The sequence below is a fragment of the Chelonia mydas genome, chromosome 1, assembly GCF_015237465.2.
Source record: "Chelonia mydas isolate rCheMyd1 chromosome 1, rCheMyd1.pri.v2, whole genome shotgun sequence".
NCBI classification, from domain to species: domain Eukaryota; kingdom Metazoa; phylum Chordata; order Testudines; family Cheloniidae; genus Chelonia; species Chelonia mydas.
In genome coordinates, this window is record NC_057849.1 from 223927969 (window position 1) to 223940971 (window position 13003).

The following is a 13003-nucleotide window of genomic DNA, read 5'->3' on the forward strand; positions in this document are numbered from 1 at the left end:
AGAGAGTGAGGAGACAGAAGACAGAAAACTCTATGAAGGGAACCTTAAACAGCTTCCCTGAGATTGTTCTGTCAGGGAAGTGACGCCCAAAACCTGAATATGCCCTAGGATCTGTTGGGGGCAAGGACCATCTTATGTACAAGCCCTCAGGACTTCCACACTGGATCTGGAGCTCTACACCCAGATTTCCCAAGCTCCCTGCGTGCCAGATACTTTTTTGCCCACCATTGTCCCTGAAATACAAAGGGACAGTTTGCATTTTGACACTTCTCCCTGCAGCAACAAGGGTTAGAAACTTTTTAAAATGGAAGTGAGATTCTCATGTAATCACATGACTCCCGGAACTGAGGTTTTAAGATACCTGCCCCTCCCATACACACACACACAAATATTGTGAAACTAGCAATAAAACTGGTAGAGGTGGCAACACAGCTTCTTCCCCAGTCCACAACCTTCCCATGAATGGGACTAGGGAAACCACTGCAATTTAGGCAGCTAACTAGAGCTGGTTGAAAGCTTCCCAACAAAATGTTTCCTCTCAGACTACACTCATTCAATGAAACCTAAACATTTAGCATGTATCTAACAATATCAAAATTTTCAGCTGAAAAATTATCAAAGTGTTTCATTTCAACAAGGCTGAAGTGATTCATTTCAACTATCATTTTGATTATATTTGTTATATTATTTATAATATATCAAAATGAAGAACTTTGATAAGGTAGCTTCAATATTTCCAATATAAAATAAAAATTCTGAAAAATGCTGGACATTTTAAAAATTCAACATTTTGTTCCAATCAGGAAGAAATGAAAAATTTGAAAAATGTTGGAACTTCCCACAGAACTGAAATTCTGAGTTTTGATCAGTTCTACAATGAACATCTCACCCTTCCAAAAAGGCAGGGGGAGAGCCATGCACAAAACATGGACATGATTTTGTCCATGCTAGAGGACACAGCCAACTTCTATTGAAGTCAACAGAAGTTTTGCAATGGACTTCAGTGAGAGCACTTACGGCGTGGATGTGGGTGTGTAGACCATTACAGTTTGTAGACAAATGTCCAACTGCTGCCCACTCCACTACAAACGGGATTAATCATGTAAAACAAGAAGGTTTTGGCCCAAACTTATAAGTAACCTGGATTAGCAAGCAACAAAATATTTATTTTAACTTCTGAAAATTACATTTAATTTGACTTCGGTAAATTGACCTCCAAATTTATACCACCTGCAATTTCAACAATTTTACTTGAAATGTATTAATTAGATTTGAATACAAAAATAGTGAATAAACTAAAATTCTTGTATAAATCTTGAAAAATAACTTCTTGAGTAAAGTGAAACATATACTTTGAAAATATAATTTCAGGGAAAGCCAATAATCTAAACATCAAGATTTTAAAAAGACACCATGGCAATGAATAAAAGAGAAAGCCGGAAAATTAGATTTCAAAAATTACACAAGCCCAGTTCAACAAATTCTATACACTCAATTTAAAAAAAAAAAATCAATATCGTAAGGTATGTTCATTCACATTTCAATTAGACTATTTACAAAAAGGTATTTGTTTCTGCGAAAAAAGTGATCTATAAGAGTACTTGTTTCTATAGTTATTTTTATAAGTAAATTGAACAGTAAAACAAATAGGCATCATAAGTCTTGAGTAATTTTGGCATTTAAGTTTCAAGCTACAACAGCAGATTCTCTTTCCAGAAGTTTTTAGCTTTGGATAATTTAATATCATTTTCCACTTTTACAAAAAGATTTCCAACTGCATTTCATGTGTTTAGATAGTTCTCTTTTTCATCCAAATGAGGTTATTTTCTCCACATACAAGTAACTGAGTCCATTAGTGATACAAAAAGGAAAAAAAATAATATAGATAGAATTTATTCTAGATTTCCCCCTCCCCGGCCCCAATTTGGCAATGAAACATTTGCAGAGAAATGGATCATTTTAGTGGTTGTGAATCTTGCCCAGACATTAATTTATCTTGCATTATAGAATATCTTTACAATGTATATGAGTAACATGAGCTAAACACTGCTTGTGGGAAGATTAGTAATTTAATATGTACAACAATGCAAATAGTTCCAATTGAAAATGACAACAGAAAAAAAACCCTGAATTCCAAACTTCTTGCTCAAGAGCCCACACACAGTTTGTTACATTTTGATACACTGACTACAGAAGCACTCCAGTCTGATCAGATGTTTAACTGAGCAACGGTATACAAGTGCCTCCACTGGGGATTTGACATATTACCTCAAAAAAAAATATTTTTTTTTGGAGCAGCAAAGGGATAGAGGTATAATGTCTACAGAGTGATCATATCAGGATTTTCCTTTCTCCTTAGAAAGAATGACTGATATGCCTAAATTGGAACTAAGAAGATCATAAACACCATGTCGGTACAAAAGCCACATTTACAAGTCTCAGAAACAAACTTTTTTATTCTGTATGGCAGTGACTTCAAGAGTGTAATATAGAAGATAACAATTATTCTCTTCTATGCCTCTTCCAATGGTTAATTATACACACATGCCCACACACACAGATATTTGAATTGACATAGGAGATGGATTATATTCATCTTAAAATTTAATTTAGTTTTGATATATGTTGTAAACAATGACTAAGGACCAAATGATCTCCTAGCTATACCATAAATAGGGTTGCAGAATTCATTTTTTTATTTTTTATAAAATATAAATATAAAAATATAATTCCCCAATAGATAATACTGAAGTTTGCTTTTAAGCATATTTTTAGATTTTTGATTATTTAAATTTTCAAAGTTGTGATTTAAATTTTCACAAATTATGGGAGGGTGGTCAGATAATTATTTAATGACAGTAGACACATTCAAAAAGTTAAAGCTTTATAACCATTAAAACACAAATTGTCAACATCACATGTCAAAATCTACAAAGTAAATATCATTAAATCAAACTAATAAGTCGTCAAGCACGTTTTTCTTGCTTTGTCTTCTCCCTTCCCCCATATAACCAAACCATCTTCAAATCCTGCAGCTGCTTCTTGCACATTATCTACAAAATCAGTTGGTTTCCCAGTGTCCTGCACTCATCCTGGTCCTCATTATCTCAACTACTGTGACCTCTTGCTCTGGCATCCCTGACACCTTCATAGCCCTTCTCCAATCCACAGAAAACATCTAACCAAACTATCTTTCTTGTCTGATACAGTCAACATACACCACCAACATGAATCCCTGCACTGGTTTCCCTCCTCTTCTGCAGCTTCATATCCAAGCGTCTTGCAACAGAATTCTGGGCTCTGCATAACTGCTTTCTCCTTACTTATCTACACTAAATTTCCTTATGTGATACCCCCAACTCACCATCTCCACTATGCCTATCTATATTCCCAAAGTTGACGCCTGTTCAAGCACCATTGTGCCTTCTTACATATATGAAATGCCCTTCCTGAGCTGATCTGCAAGGTCACTACCCCTCTCAGCATTCCAATTCCTCAAATTCTGCTGGAACATCTAAATGAATCCAACTTGCTGATCACAGCTATCACGTAGGCACCTGGAGAAACAATATCATTGCATTATTGAAACACTACCTACCATTGCCAGCTACCACCTTTCTCCTACCCTTTGTTTAGTTTTTACTATTTATTGTGAGCTCTTTGGGGGCGGGGGGAGAAAGAGGGGACCACATGCTGTCTATGTTTGGACAACATCTCACACATGGTGTATTCTACTAAAGATCAAACAATAAGAATAAAATTAATAATTTAATAGATTTTAAGCCAGAGGAACTTTATCATCATCTTCTAGCCTGACCTCCTGCAAAACACAGGCCAAAGAACCCAATAAATTTCTACGTCAAGCCCATAAATTCTGTTGAAGCTAGAAAAGCTCAAAGCTTCATTTTAGAAAGATATCCTAAAGATTCTTAATAGTGCCTTCCCTGACCCACCACCATCACATCCATTTTGTCTGGACAGAGGTTAAAGCTGGCTAAGCTTTGCTCCAGGAGCCTATCTTGACTAGGAGTTGGGAAAGCAAGGAGACTGCAGAATCCAGTAAATAGAATTAAAAGTGACTCATCACTATCCTGATGTTATTGCAGCTCCAATCTCTTCAAATAGTCACCCACATCAAGAAAGAAGGTGTGCCCTCAGGCAGAATTAGCATTTGACATCACAGCCCTCTGGATCTTCAAAAGAGTGAGCAGAGCCATGGTCAAGAGATCCCATCTACTTGTCAGGTCTTAATGTAGAATTGACACCACCTCATGATCAACTACACCAAATGCTGCTGAAAGATTCTGATTTTATTAAAAACACATGAACTCATTGCACAGGCAATGATTCAATTAAGTTTTTGAAGGAAACCACATAATATTTGAACCACTACATGCACTGTATATTCAGAAATATTTTTCTTTGAGCCTTCTGGATATACCAGTGAAGGAAACTCACCCAGATTCTGTAACTAATGTACACCTACTGCTGTACCAGCTTGCAATGGAAATATACTGCAGGAACTTAGTAGAAGTCACAAGAGACGGGCAAAAGGAGAACAGAATGAATCAGTGATGATGAATGTAAACAGCATACTTCAAAAATTTTCTTCTGGTTTTATAACATTTAAATACATCTGTTTAGCAATTGCTAAATTAATAAATGTTCAAAGAATGATTAACATTAATGGTTCCCAGCCTTCTTTTCAACTGGTCAATCCTAATAAGTCTCTGGATCAACTGAACAGAAATGGTTGTTTAAGTCCCCGCAGAACTGAAGTCCCAATATGTATGCAGCTGAAGTAGGCAATTTATTTGGATAATATTTTAAAAGCTGAACATGTTATCCCTTATCTCCATTATTGGAATCTGCGCCGTCCTTAGGCATACACAGCTGCGTAGGGCACCACTAAATTTGAGGCACTGCCACCGGGACGGACAGCAAGCAGGTAAGAGTGGGGCCGGGTTGCAGAGCTGAATGAGCTGGTGCGGTGCATTCTGAGGGAGTGTACTGCTGGGGTCTCTGGGAAGGGGAGGGGGAAATCACCTATGTGACTCAAGCCCTGAAACTTGATGAAACAGAAATTCTCCATTATTTTTAATTTGTACCTAGATTTACAAACCTTTAGGTTCCTCATAAAATAGAAACCTAGAAACTTTAATAACTCAAGAGGGCCAAAACTACTATACCAAGTCAAGAAAACAGAGATACAAAAGTGACTGACACAGTAGCTCAGAGGCTCTTAATCTTTCTAAAATATTGTACCCCTTTCAGGAGTCTGATTTGTCTTGCCTGTCACCAAGTTTCACTTCACTTAAAAACTACTTGCTTACAAAACCAGACATAAAAATACAAAAAAGTGTCACAGCACACTATTACTGAAAAATTGCTTCCTTTCTCATTTTTACCATATAATTATAAAATAGGTCAATTGGAATATAAATCTTGTACTTACATTTCCGTGCATAGTCTATAGAGCAGTATAAACAAGTCATTGTCTATATGAAATTATAGTTTGTACTGACTTGGCTAGCTTATTGTAAAACTAGGCAAATATCTAGATGAGTTGATGTATCCCTTGGAAGACCTCTACGTACCCCTGGTTGAGAACCACTGCTGTAGCTCATACGCAACTATAACAAACATTTAAGCATCCGTACATGGAGAGGAAGAGAAAACTATGTCCAAAAGGATTCCATGCAAAATGCACAATATTATAAGATCAGCTCATTGTAAAGTCTGAAGTAACTAAGAAAATAGTGCCTGGGATGTTGGTTGGGGGGAAAGAGTAGAGGGAACTGAAGTTCATACTAAGGTTCAAACTATGGAAAACAATATGGAAAACTAAAATGAAATCCTCTTTGTTGCAATAGTGGAAAATCTATACAAAAACAGTACATCAGTGGTATCTGACACCAGTAAAACTGCAAAGAATTTCTAGTACAAGCTAAGATCTGAGCTGGAAAGTATGTGATCAAAAAAGGCACACATTCTTCCACGTATGGTGATCCTGCCACCAGCAAGCAGCAATACTGAGAAAGAATTTGAACAATTGTTTTTAAAAAAAAGGTACGAGAAACCCTCTGTATCTATTATATATTAGAAGCTTAAAATAGGCTATTTTAATAATAAATAATTAAATAATAAATAATAAATCTACTAAAAGTAAATAGATAATAGATCTACTCAAATAGTAATAATAGATGTACTCAAAGTCCAACTTCAGTAAGAATTTTGCACTTCTGACAGTCAGGCCATGTCAAGGTTCCTTCCCCACTCTGAAGTCTAGGGTACAGATGTGGGGACCTGCACGAAAACCTCCTAAGCTTACTTTTACCAGCTTAGGTTAAAACTTCCAAAAGGTACAAACTATTTTACCCTTTGCCCTTGGACTTCCACTGCCAACACCAAACGTTTATCTGGGTTTATTTATTAGGAAAGCGTTGTTTGGAAACATCTTTCCCCCCAAAAGCCTCCCAACCCTTGCACTCCACTTCCTGGGGAAGGTTTGGTAAAAATCCTCACCAATTTGCATAGGTAACCCCAGATCCAAACCCTTAGATCTGAAGAACAATGAAAAAGCATTCAGGTCTTACAAGAAGAATTTTAATAGAAGTAGAAAGAATCACCTCTGTAAAATCAGGATGGTAAATACCTTACAGGGTAATTAGATTCAAAACATAGAGAATCCCTCTCGGCAAAACCTTAAGTTACAAAAAAGACACACAGACAGGAATATCCATTCTATTCAGCACAACTTAATTTCTCAGCCATTTAAAGAAATCAAAATCTAACGCATATCTAGCTAGATTACTTACTAAGTTCTAAGGCTCCATTCCTGTTCTGTCCCCGGCAAAAGCATCACACAGACAGACCCTTTGTTTTTCCCTCTCCCCAGCTTTTGAAAGTATCTTGTCTCCTCATTGGTCATTTTGGTCACGTGCCAGGGAGGTTATCCTAGCTCCTTAACCCTTCACAGGTGAGAGGATTTTTCCTCTGGCCAGGAGGGATTTTAAAGGGGTTTACCCTTCCCTTTATATTTATGACAGGCCATAAGAATGAAATAACATGACATTGTGAAAAAGTAGCAGCACTAACAATTCTGTGCTGGTGTAGTGCTATGTGGGTAATTTTAACCGGGATTTCAATATCCATCGCAGTATCATTTTTTCCTTTAGAAACATCAATAAAATAATGTCGATTTCTCTCTCTCTCCCAAATAATGTCATATATAATTAAATCAATGTCATTTTAACACCTTGTGTACCTTCCTTTACAGACAATTGCATGGCCTAGCCCAAGCGCATAGTCAGTTAAATGAACTGAACACCACACAATAGAGAATACATACACTGCCTCTTTTACATAATACAGACTGTTGAGAGACAGATGCAGTTAACCCAGCTAAGAGTTATTTCTGATAACTCAGAATACTTGAGAGTAAAAAATTATAACATATAATTAAAAAAAAACTAAGCAAGGAGTTATGTATCTTCTACTTAGGAATTTAATTTTATTTGACTGTTACAGGAACAGTAAGTAAAGGAGACTAATGATGACAGCTTGATTTATGAATTTTGACATTTTAAAAAAACAGGATTACATTACAAAAAAGAGGAATTCTAAACTAGTCAGATCTTGCTCATATTTTCAGGTGGAACAGCCTTCAAATCAGCCAGGTAGACTTCTCAAAAACCAACAATGTTATAAAAAAAATTAAACTAATTTATTAGACAAAACAGACAATAATTTGTTTTTAAGTTTACACCTTACAAAAGATGCACCTGAAGTATATTTTCTACCCACACAAGACGACTCTTCCTCTACTCTGAATCAATGGAGAAGTTAAATTTAGGGAAGCGTTACTGTCAGATATAAATGTTAAACTGTAAATGTAAAACTGTAAATGTAAAACTGTAAATGTAAAACTGTAAAACTGCATCCGATGAAGTGAGCTGTAGCTCACGAAAGCTTATGCTCAAATAAATTTGTTAGTCTCTAAGGTGCCACAAGTCCTCCTTTTCTTTTTGAGGATATAGACTAACATGGCTGCTAGTCTGAAACCTGTGAAATGACATGCATCTCAAAACTCAGAACCTACGTTCCTCAAGTAATCTTTCCTCTGAAAGAAAAAAAGTATTGATTTCTTTCTATGGATAGATTTGCAAAATTAGAGCAATCCCATGCAGGTAGGCATGTGCCTCGCATTGATGCCAAATGCTTTTGGTAATCAAGACTTTTTTTCCTTGCCTAAAGAATAAAATTGTTTTGAGTCAAGCCATTTTCCTGCCCAAGAAATCTCACTGCCTGCCTGCATCACAGTAGAGCCAAGTACTTAAGAATGCAGTCAGCGTCTGAAGTTTACTGACCACTCTCCTTTTATACAATTCTTATGGTTATTTCCATGTGTCTACGAAGAGCATAAGAATTCCAGCAGTAAGGACTACTGGCCATGTACTCTGCAGAGGGAAGAAAGTTATGGTAGCAATATCTACATCTAAGGCATCATCTTAAATGCACATTTGTAATTATGTTTTGTTTTATTAGTTAAAAGCTGCATATTGATTAGAGCTGGTCAGAACATTTTTACTTAAAAATGAGAAACATTTTGACTTGTTGCAATATTGACATACTGCTTATACTCATTGTCAATGGCTTTTTGGAATTCCCAAACAAAAACTCCATACGAGATACAGATTCCCCCTTTCAAAGTGAATATATTTTAGCAAAGAAAAAGAGAACACAATGGTGTTCACACCACAAAAAACTGCACTCTTAATAGAGAGGAAAGAATTAATGGGAGATGGAAAATGCACTATATGACATTCTTTAGATGATGTCCCTGAAAACGGGCTGGGTAGTGCCGATGAAGATAAATAGTTGCTATCCATGATGTACTTGTTCCTCTGCTGAACATAAGACTTTAGTTTCTAGAGTAACTTTCCTCAGTATCATATTCTTTTGTCAAGAAAGTTTCAACTCAGGACACAGAGAATTTTCTAGTTATAAGCAACAGCTGAACTTGGCAGTTCTCTTCTGTGCTACAATGCAGACAGCTGGAGTGAAACAAAAATCTAAATTTCTACTGAACAGGCGGTTGGGGTGAAGGGCTGGGCTCCATTGTGTTAGGCACTGTATAATCACAGAGGACAGCCACTGCCCCAAACACTGCATAATAAGAAAGAACGAAAGAAAGAAAATAAATAATTTCTTCTCAGTTTTCTCTTTGCAGAACAGACTTGCCTCCTGCATGTCCAACCTGCCTATCAAACATCTGTTACAGTCCTTGCTCTGCTTAAGTACTCCCCTTCCTTCCTCACAACCTCCCAACTAAGGGACACACCCAGCCGCATTCTGTGAGACACAAAACACAAAGCAAAAACACAGCTCCTCCCTTCTCCCCTCCCCCCACAAACACACCCAAGGTGTTTTAAGGTGGCTCTTGGCAGGTTCCCCTCCTGAGAGAGTTCCATGCCTGTCCCAGGGGTGGAGACAAGTGGCCCACCGGGCTCAGCCTGCCCCTTGGTGTCCTAGATGAGGCAGTTCCTGACTGCTTCCCCTCTCTGAAGCAGGAGCTAAGAGGGTGGTGAGCACCACCAGACTGTTTAGGTAGAAAGGAGTTTTCACTCCTTGCACAGATTTGAACTTTCCATATGTCCGTTGCTGCTCAAGCTCTACCAGCACTGAGTGAAAACATTCGGATTTACATCAGACAAGTCAAAACTCATATTCAATGATATCCTGCACAACCATATTTTTTGTACCTGAACTGGAAATTTGGTCTGAGACTTTTTTCTTACAACACTTCACCTACGCAGCTTCAGAAAAAATATAATTAGGGTGGCTAGCCTGACAACCACCTGCTTTAATAATCACATCTCATTTTACAACTTAAACCTCTGCTTTTTCTATGTCTTAAGAACTTATCACAATAGCAAAAATAAACTATGAAGAAGGAGAGATGTAAACAATGCACTCCTAAGAGAAAGCCCCGGAAGGTTTCCATCATAATGATACCACAGGGCTAACACCAGGCTTCTTTCCACAATGGAGGGAGAAAAATAAATTTACTGAAGACTAAACTATGGGTTTAACACAAGATGCAGATGCATCAAAGTAACAGCAGTAATTAATTTTTCCACTCAGAAGCATTGTCCCAAAATTTTCCACCATTGCCGATATAAATCACATCTTTAATCTCTTGTCCTAGCTACTTGCATAGCAGGTGAGAGGATGGGTGAAGGAAGCCGTTTCTGCAGAGTCACTACCAGCCTCCCTCCCAGCTTGTGTAGATGGGCATTGCTTCAGCTCTGCCTCCAATGCACCAGGCAGCAGAGCTGCAACAGCACACTGGGAGATGTAGTCCGTGCCAGGTATAGGTGCTGGTGAAGGGTCTGTCTCCCATAGAGTAAGAGGAAATGGGGAGGTAGATTCTGACTTGAGTCACAATCCACTCAGTCTTATTCCTGGAGCAGTGCAACTGCACTGTCCATACACAGGGCTTAAGACAAACTACCATTTAGCAACGAGAGCTAATGCGTGTATGTCTCCTCAAACTGGCAATGCAAGTACAGGCATTCCCAAGGAAACTGCCTTTGATATTTAGTTGTTCAGTATACTTGATATTACTTCCATCCAAACAGCATAACAGACTGTTCCAATGAAAAAACTATACTGTTAAAGAAATCCTTCTCCACAGGTGGCAGAACCTGAGACTGTGACCACAAAATAAGGAGTGGAGGACCAGATACAAACAGCCCAAGTAATACTACATAGACTCTACTTGGCAATGTGGAATTAGATTAGCTCATCTCACATGGAACACTCATGAGCAGTCAGATAATAACTATAGTCCCTGCTAGCACAGGCCTGATTTGAGTTGCTGATAGATGTAAAATGCTCTATATTCCTTTACTAGTCATCTGAGTTAGCTATTATCCCATGCTTTTTATTTTCTATCCCATCTACTACTTTTCTGGAAATTGTCACCCACACCCTTTAACGTTATCTAAGACAATATTGAAATAAAGGAAACAATCCTGAATTTACTCAAACCATCCATCTGACCCTAAGAAACAGTCCCCTCTAGCCCTCACGAGCTAGAGGGAAGGCTACCATGACACCAAGCTCGTCATCAGAAGATGTGTCATCAGAAGCAAGCTCCCCACAAATGAAGACGCACCAACTTAAAGCAGCACCAGCCCCTTCCATAATAGATGCAAAACTTGCAGACATATCTCCATTGCTACGATTAATATTCCCTACTACACACTTTTCAGCACATCTCCACATCTCCTGTGTTGTGACAGGCATGTGTAGGACCAAGAGATCTTGAAAAGTGTGTTGTGGAGGAACATTATGTGTTAGGAGCCCTTTGATTAATTTATCTTATGGTGCAATCTGTCCAATTCTGGAAAGGTTTACAACATAATGCATTTAAACATTACAATATTTTTCATGGACGTCCTACTTGCCCGCAGCAAGAAAAGCAGGTTCATATGTGGATGAAACATCATATCCTATGCAACACTCAGGAAAGGATTTAATTATTAAGAGTAGGCAGCTGCCCTCTCACTTTCTTTTCATTGTTCTCACTCCAGAAAGAAAAGCTAATTTTCCCTATATGGGACTGGCTCCTCAACAGAGTCAGAGGATTCAACGTGAGGAGGTATGCAGACTTACCTGTATCTCAAAAATGGAAGAAAGTTTTAGGGGAGAGAGAGAGAGAGAGAGGGGCAATAGCGAGGCCAACTAAACTTGATTTTGTTTTGTTTTAAAAATCAGCTGGGTTTTAACTTCCAAAAGCTTTTTAAGAACTGTAGTCAGATGTGAACGGGGCAGGAAGAACAAAACATTGGCTTTGAGTGAGAGAGATGGACAGAAATCACAGATAAAACTGAACAAGTTAAACACACACACAAAATAAAGCCAATTATTATGGTAATTACGTGATGTGGATTTCTTTCATAATGCTGAAGAAGTGCAGCAACATTTATTTCTACTTCTGCCTCCTAATACAAATTTTAACCTCTACTGTAGATTAACTATATTATTTAGTCATAAACCAAACTCGTGTGTGTAGCTGATCATGCAAGAGACTACATGGAAACAATCCTACCTTGTCTTGGTTTTCCTTATTCTTGTAACACAAATTTCCAATCAAACGAATGAGGTGTGATTTAAAACCCACAGCTGGATGTGAAATTTCTCCCTCCCCTGTCATAGAATGTGTGGCAGTGAAGATATTTGTAGTCTGTTTCCCAGCCAGGTGAGTTAGCTGCAAAGTATCTACATAAGGAAGCAAACAGACATTTTAATACATTACCATATTGGGAACATCACTGCTTTTCATAGCACAGTGCTATTTTCACAACACTATCATTTCTATATAATTCTAGATTTTTCAAGAATGTTAGAAGAACATCAGTTTGCCAATTTTGTTTGTTTGTTTATTAATTTTTGTGCCAGGATTAGGGTAAGAGAGTCCTGAAGCTTTTCCCACTTATTTGATTTTGTAGTTCAGACACAGAGTCTTAATGATGAGTCCAACTTTCCACACAGGCATCAGAGCCATCGGTGGTTGATGATTCGGACACTCTTCTTGATGCTATGCCTTCGTAGTGCTCAGTTTTCAATTCTTTCAAAGCAGAGACTTCTCTGGAACATTGAGGTTTTGCCTCAAACTACTGCTAACAAAAAACACTAAACTGTCAAGTTAACATAGTTATTCTTAGGCTAACAAACAAATTGGAGAACAGAATCCATTGCTGTAGTCCTCAGGCACTGCTAGCCAATAGAACTATAATAGATCACACATGGTTGCAATGTTCTAGTCTGCAGCTGTGTTTAATTAATCTGGAGATAGCTGCGCAGAAAAAACAGACTGAAAGCTGCTAGTGAAACAAGTATTGGCACATTAACTGGTGAAACTGCTGTATGGATCTCCAACTCCTTGTAATTCTCCTTCTGTGCTGAAATAGTTAAGCATTTATTAAGGAAGTAC

General features: G+C 37.8%; 1 protein-coding gene across 6 annotated transcripts in view; it reads right to left on the minus strand.

Annotated features, from left to right (window-relative positions):
- ATXN10 (ataxin 10) overlaps positions 1–13003 on the minus strand; it is a 157556-nt gene that overhangs the window by 56771 nt on the left and 87782 nt on the right. For all 6 annotated transcript variants that reach the window (XM_043536331.1, XM_043536288.1, XM_043536251.1 and 3 more), the window contains exon 9: positions 12119–12288. In XM_043536331.1, the coding sequence (XP_043392266.1) occupies positions 12119–12288 (170 nt within the window). The remainder of the gene's footprint in view (positions 1–12118; positions 12289–13003) is intronic.